At 53.8% G+C, this 7,445-nt stretch overlaps 1 protein-coding gene across 1 annotated transcript in view; it reads right to left on the reverse strand.

Moving 5' to 3' along the window:
• Positions 1-1,945, reverse strand: part of LOC104499912 (dentin matrix acidic phosphoprotein 1-like) — a 2,497-nt gene extending 552 nt beyond the window's left edge. The window contains exons 1-4 of the mRNA XM_010143485.1: positions 1,892-1,945; positions 1,744-1,791; positions 1,003-1,257; positions 31-843 (exon numbers count right to left, since the gene is read on the reverse strand). Coding sequence (XP_010141787.1) covers positions 31-843; positions 1,003-1,257; positions 1,744-1,791; positions 1,892-1,945 — 1,170 coding nt within the window. The remainder of the gene's footprint in view (positions 1-30; positions 844-1,002; positions 1,258-1,743; positions 1,792-1,891) is intronic.
• Between the last annotated feature and the right edge of the window lie 5,500 nt (positions 1,946-7,445).

Raw genomic sequence — 7,445 nt, forward strand, 5'->3', positions numbered from 1 at the left:
ATCCTCCTGGCCCTCCTGCCCTCCCCGGGCCTGGCTGCCGCTGCGCTCGCTCGATGTGCTAACCACTTCCTGAGAGATGTCCTCTGGGGACTCCCCCGTCTCTTCATCTGACAGGTCAGCAGTGTCCTCCCTGGATTCGCTGCCCTCACTCTCCTTGGAAGGGCTGTCCTCCCCATTCCCATCCTCCCTGGAGTGGCTGGCATTTTCCTCTGACTGGCTGGCAACAGGCTCTTCTGACTCACTATTGTCCTCTGTGGACGGGCTGTCTTCTCCTGAGTCAGTGTCCTCCACCTCTGGGGACCTGCTGTTGCCCTCCTCCCAGCGGTGGGAGTCAGCTGCCCAGCCACCCTCTCGGCTGGTCCCCAGAGCACGGAGGCCAGTGCGGCGCCCCTTGTAGCTGCTGCCCAGGCTGTTCAAGATGGAAGGGTCATCACCTTGCATGGCTTCATCCTCAAAGTCATAGCTTTCCTCCTCCTCCTGGCTGCTGCTGCTGCCCCCTCCCCACCTGGAGGCCTGCTCATTCTGTCTTCCCAGGTAGCTCCTGTACCGCCAGTGGTCCGCCCCAATGCTCTCGCTGCTGCTACTGCTGCTGCTGTCACCATGCCCTCTACCAGCCCTGGCATCGCCACGGCCAGCGTCATGGCCACGTTCACCTGCCCCGTCAGCACCAGCCACATAAGTTGGACCTTCACCCCCTTCCTCTTTCCCATTCTCGTCAAAGGTGTCATCCCCACTGTCGTCCTCCTCATCCAGGAGCCCACCAGTATGGGAGGGAAGCCCGTTGACTCCAGCACCATAATGTTCTCCGTTATCACCATTGTCAGCATCGCGTGCATCCTCTTCCTATGGAGACAACAAATGGAGACGAATTTAAAGGCTTGCAGGTCACAGGTGCCACCAACACTGCTCACCATGCAGGCTGAGTGCTACCCTGACCAACACCAGATTTGGGGCTAAATGTGCTTTCCTGGCAGAGCAAAACAGCCCTCTCCACTCACTCACCAGGAAATCAAGGCTGTTCCCATCCTGGGCAGTTGCGGCCTCGTGGTCCACCTGGTTCAGGTGCTGAACCTCCCCAACTCTTCCTCCCTTGTCTCGGCCACCGTGCTCACCCAGCTTCTCACCCACAGCATTCCCACCAGTCGAATCCCTGGCAAGGGCATTGTCCCCCCTCTCCACACTGGCTGGAGGACGTCTGTCATCTCCAGCACCCAGGATGTTGCCCAGCTTGTTGATGTAATCTTCGCTTGTTGCATCCTAGAGGCATAACACAACACAGTGCTTTGGTTTATTCAACACCACTGCATGTTTACTGCCACTGCGGTGGAATGACAGATCGCTCCTAGGCCATGCAAGTGCTCAAGCCGTTCTCATTGCTCACGCTTCATCCCTTCAGCTGTTTCTGCTGATGCAAAAAAAAAAAAAAAAGTAGCCACCACCAACAGGGCAATCCAGAAAAGTCTAAAGCATAATGGCTCAGAGCACAGAAACTTCTTGTTCAGGACCAACACAGCAGAACACACCATGTGAATAGGGAACATGCACAGGAAGGCAAGGCAAATGAGATTAAACTAAACCCAGCTTGGAAAGAGTAAGTAGATGGACCAAGCTCAAAGACCTGCGGAAGCGGCAGCTCTTCCCCAGGTGTCTGGTCATGGGACGCCAGCCTGGGGCTGGCTCCCCATCCCAGACTTGCTCTGCAATGGGCTGTCACCTGTGGGACCGGGACACTCCCTGGCTTACCTCCTGCTGGCTGCTGCGTCGGGAATGGGCGGGCTCGTGGCCAGGCACCTAAACACAGCCAGGAGACATCGGATCAGTGATCAGCACGCCTTGGCTGGGTGGAAACACCTGGGTTTGGGATTCGAGTCCCTGTCCAGTGGGTACTTACGGGGTGAGTGCAGGCTGCAGCGCAGAGGAGCAGCACCAGGGACGCAGCCATCATGCTTGTTGTGGTCCCTGCAGCTGCAACATGGAGCAAAGTATTTGGATGCTGGAGCAAAGCGTTTGCACTTGACTCGGGCTGTAACTTGGCCCCACAAAGATCTTCCAACTAATACAGCCCAGCGTTCCCAGCATGTGGTTCTCAACCTAGCTGGTCATCAAACAATCAAGGGTTTGTCCCCAGGCCACCTCCCAGCACATCCTGTACAGGAACTTCCCTTTAGTTTGTAATTTGAAATACCTGGCCATATTCTTAAAGATTTATTGTGAAAGCATCATTAAAGAGTGAGAAAGTTCCTTCGAATTCCCTTTTTCCACAGAAATGTCACCTGAGCTCAGCAGCCATGATGAAAGCTAGCACCATAGATGGGCAACACTGTAAGACCGTGGGCTACAGAGCTGTGCCCGCCACCCAGAGTAGTACCCACAGCCCCATCCAACCTCCTGGCACCCCAAAGCAGAGCGCCCCAGTAAGATAATCCCATGGGGAGCTGCATCTCCAGGCCACTGGGTCGGTCTGGTGTCCCAGCAGCACTGCTGCCTGCAAAGGCAGGGAAAGCAGTGAGGGGCTTTCCTTCGGCTCTGCTCTCGCTTTTCAAGACCTTTACCATCCTCACAGGGCACACTAACTGCACTGCACATCATCCTGCACCCAAAATGCACTGGGGCGGAGCCACGCTCCTGATTATGAAGCAACACTGACATCTCAGCTTACAGGTCTCTCCTACTTTCTATTAAAACCTGCAAGAAAATCCACAAGCCCTGTCCCCAAACATTGCCATTTTCACCGCAGGCAATGCTAAAGCAACCCAAAGAAAGCCAAACCCTTACCTAGAGATGTGGTGTGAGCCGGCATCTCCTCCAGTGCTCAGGATGGGATGAGCTGCCTGCCTGACCTTGTTGGGATGCCCTGGGCTGTGTGCCCCAGAGTGGCCGTGTGGGCATTTAACCTCTGGCCGGCGCCGGCCCCAGGCAGGGGGCAGCCAATGGCACTGGCGGCAGCGCTGCAGCATGCGGAGACATCGTCGGGAACTGGCCTCCCACGCTTCCTCCAGCCTCCGCTGGGACACCAGCCCTAAAAAAAGCTCCTTGTGGTTACAGGATGACGAGACGGGCTGGCAGTTAATGACTGACTGCGCTGGTCTATGTTTTGTTTGCTATATTTATTCTGTTCACACACTTCCCGCCATGACACACACAAACAACTAGAGCATCACCCACGCCGAGCACCGGATCCCATCCCAGGGATGACATCCTCCTAAGGCGTGCACTTGGGAGTGGCGTTTGCCCTGTGCCAAGGTGCTGAAACCCACGTGGGACCATTCCCCTGCTGGAACTCTGCCTTCCCTTGAGCCTTGGGGCAGAAGCACAAAATGCCATGCTAGAGGGAGAGGACGTACCTATTTTCATGCCCACACATGCGCTTGTGCCAGAGAGAAAGGGAACACTAAATGGAGGGGCGCCGGGAGGATCCTACCCCCTGCACGGAGGGACTGTAGCGCCTCCAGTGCTTCTTCCAGCTGCTGGCCAGTGTGTGACACCTCTGCTTGGAAAACACGGGCAACAACACGTGCGCGTGGGTATGGGCATGTATATGCATGGACACATACATGCAGTTATATATACATATACATATACATGTATATATCTGTGCACCACTTACAGCCCAGGGTTTCTCGGTGTAGCATGGATTATCTACTCCAAACGACGCAGGAAGCCAGCAGCACAGATGGCCCCTTCTTGCTCACAGATAATTCTCGCTCACAGAGGGAGTTTGCAAACCTCCACGTGCGCCCACACCCTCACACAGCGCAACCGCATCGATGTGCTCACACAGGGCAGGACAGGACCAGCACGTCCCTGCTGTACACCCAGCTTTTCCTCTGCCCCTGCCTGGGTGGAAAGAAGGCCACTGTTAAATCCGCCATGCCTACACCACTTCCGCTCTGCTAATAAAAGAACCACACGGTGAGTGCAAATAGGCTGCTCTGAAGCAAGCAGCGGATGTCTGCTCTGCAAATGAGGCTCTCCCCAACAGCCAAGCTGTGGATGATGGGCATCAGTGAGGAGGCCAAGAGGTGGGTGCCTACAGGCGTTGTATTGGTGGGCAAGTGTAAATGATGGCATTGACGCTCTGTGAGGAGCATGTGCACATCCTCCCCAAATGGGAAGAGGTGTTTCTGCTGCCTTGAGTAGAAGAAAGAGGCCTTCGGGCAGCAGAGCTCTGCTCCAGGGAGCCCAGGAGCTGGGGAAGCCCATGAGAGGGTGGAAAGAAGGCCACTGTTAAATCCGCCATGCCTACACCACTTCCGCTCTGCTAATAAAAGAACCACACGGTGAGTGCAAATAGGCTGCTCTGAAGCAAGCAGCGGATGTCTGCTCTGCAAATGAGGCTCTCCCCAACAGCCAAGCTGTGGATGATGGGCATCAGTGAGGAGGCCAAGAGGTGGGTGCCTACAGGCGTTGTATTGGTGGGCAAGTGTAAATGATGGCATTGACGCTCTGTGAGGAGCATGTGCACATCCTCCCCAAATGGGAAGAGGTGTTTCTGCTGCCTTGAGTAGAAGAAAGAGGCCTTCGGGCAGCAGAGCTCTGCTCCAGGGAGCCCAGGAGCTGGGGAAGCCCATGAGAGGCGGGTTGCCTTCAGCAGCAAACATCTCCTGGCCTGCCCCGCTGTAAAGCAAACTGCAGTCACCTGCACTGGCCTCTTGGCACAGGGACTCAAATTCCAGAGCTGGGGCACAGCTCAGGGGACGTGGCAAGAGCTGCATGTTTACAAGGATTCACAGGAGATGCTGGTGCTGCAAAATAAGTGATTTAAAGAAACTTGAGCAGGGCCAGGATTGAGCCAGGGCTCTACAAACTGCAGATTATCTGAATTTGCCCAGGTTGTATCATCTGCAGATAAGAGCATCCAGAAAGCTTCCTGGTGCTGTGCTGCTGCCACAGCATGATCGAACATCTTCTGAAACCAGACGTATCAGTCTGCTGTTGTGGATGCCTGCTTAATGTCATCCTCCAAAATCTCCTGCCTTTCCCCCCATTATTACCAGCTAGGTAACATGCGTGTCTGCCTTGTGAGGACCGTGCAAGGACCACACAGATGCCGAGTGCTCTGAGCACCCTTTTTCCTTCCTCCTGCCCCCTAGCTAGGGACGCCGGGGTGCAGCCCTGCTGCTCTCCCTACAGGCCCTCAGCCTTGAGAAGGTCGCCGTTAAGCTGCTCGCTCTCACACACGCGCACACCTTTGGTAGATGTTTTTCCCCTTCTGCCCCACCCAACCCCTGCTGCAGATACTGTGGGATGTATTTTCCTCTCGACCTGCAACAAAATTATACCCCTGTCCCCAGCCAGATATGAGTTCACTTTGCCATCCTTTTTTAGACGCCTCCAACAATTACCATGTTTTGTTCTGGTTTTTGGTTGGTTTTTATGTCAAACCTGCATTTAACCCAGCCCCCAAAGAGCTGCTGCTGCCTTGTGTCCGAGCACTGCTGTGCAAGAAGGTGATAAACAACGAGCTGTGCATACCTGGCGTTTTTTATAACATGGGTCATTCACTGCCCCACCAGCCACCCATCCTGACGTCATCTCCCTCCCCTCCGTGGGCCCCAAAATGCCCACGGCACCAGCGCACCCAACGCAGCTCACTGCCCGCACCCCACCCTGCCCCCAGGTCTCTGCAACCTCCAACAGCCTAGGGTCAGAAGACCATGGTCTGTCTCCCAAATGTCCTCCGAAGGGCATCCCACAGCAGCAGCCAGACTGCCAAGCAGCTCTGCCTTTGTTTTGCACGGAAAGGAAACCCCAGCCCACACTGTAACCTTACAATAAGCCTTTAAGAAAAGAAAAAAAAATTAGGCTTATTGTTGCTAGGCCAGAGGTGAGAAATGGACTGAGGGTTGGGGAAGTGGCTGTCTGACGGGGGTTTTAAAATGCCACTGCGTGTTTCCCCAAGTCCTACTCTCCTGAGATGCTCAGTCCCTGAAGACGGCCAGGATGTGAAGCACTGGAGTAAGGAAGACGGGTAAAATCTGGCCAGACTAAAGCCGGCACCCTCAGGCTACCAGGGAGGAGGTGCCCGAGTCAGAGATGGGAGGACTTGCAGGGCTGGTAAAAAGATGCAGGAATATCACTTTTCTGTTTGACAAGTTGTATTGTTCAGTGTTCATGAGGACAGAGAAAAGATATGAGCGCAGACAGCAGGAGGGATTAGAGGTGCCAAAACCAAGATAGAAGTTGGCACTGCAGAGAGCAAGCTGACAGTGGGGGCACAGAACAGCTGCTCTCCCCCGCCAACTGAGACATCTTGAGACTCAAGAAATTAACACTGTTCCAAAAGTGCCACTGTTCCCTCAATTTTTCAGTCTAAGGTATTTTTGTAGTATTTATGTTGCTGGTTGCAGTCCTCTCCTGATTATATCTATGGGTTTTGACAGAAGCATCAAAAGCAGAAAGATCAAATGAACAAACTGGAGCAGGAGAGACCAGGACGAAAGCAGCACTCAAGGCTCACATCCTCAGCCCCTTCCCAAACACTCATCACCCATCCTGCCTTCTGCTCAGATCCAAATCCCGATCTCTTTGCTGAGTGCTTACTGGTGAGAGGTGCTATAACACAGCGCTGTGTTTTCAGTCGGAGCGGGCAGGAAAAACCTTGCCTCTCAAATATTTGTTTCCCCCTCAAATGCTGTGTTAGCACCAGGAATTACCTGGCATCCGATCCCAACGGCTTCATTCGCTCCCTGCTCCTCTAGAAAAGGGTGCTGTGCCTTGCAAACCGGCCAAGTCCCCACATCATTACCTGCTTTGCAGGTGAACAGAGCTCAGCTGGCAGCTGCGGGCACAGAGAGGAGACACAGCCTGGCTTTGGCTCCTCTGCACATGCAAAGAATCTGAGCAAAGGCATCATGCCTGTTCCTTGAAGTCTGCGTAAATATTACCTGTGTTTCATAGCATTAATGTGACACATAATGCAGTAGCTAACAACATTTCAGGTGTTCAAAGAACAGTGCTGATACTTCAGCTCTTCCTGGCGGCAAGCCTCGAAGTTGCCAATGCTGTGATATATGGTAGATGGAAGTTACCGTGGTGTTTTTCACAGTGTGGGGGCGTGCACAAGTTTGATTTATGCTAAGCCTTTAAAATCTGCTATTTCTCCTCACTAGGAGAAAAAATACATAAGAGCGTGAGTCCTGGAGCCCTGAATTAGACACACACAGGACCACCCTAACGCTAGATCTCCGCACAAGACAAACAGCCCTCTCCCCTTGCCCCCTGACAGCACCGGGGTAGGATCATTAACCCACCCTTAGGTGTCTGTCACGGAGTTTCCTTTACAGCCAGAGAGAACACGCACTTTTAAGGCACCAATCGTTCGCCATATTTCAGGTACCTATTTCAGGCTGCAATGCATTGCAGTCTGAACTCTCGATGACAGTGCTAAAGGAAGGCCACCAGCGTGCCGATCTTGTCCTACCAACAAGATGCACCATGCCCTT

Source organism: Buceros rhinoceros, unplaced genomic scaffold (assembly GCF_000710305.1).
Source record: "Buceros rhinoceros silvestris isolate BGI_N320 unplaced genomic scaffold, ASM71030v1 scaffold40069, whole genome shotgun sequence".
In the NCBI taxonomy this organism is placed as follows: domain Eukaryota; kingdom Metazoa; phylum Chordata; class Aves; order Bucerotiformes; family Bucerotidae; genus Buceros; species Buceros rhinoceros.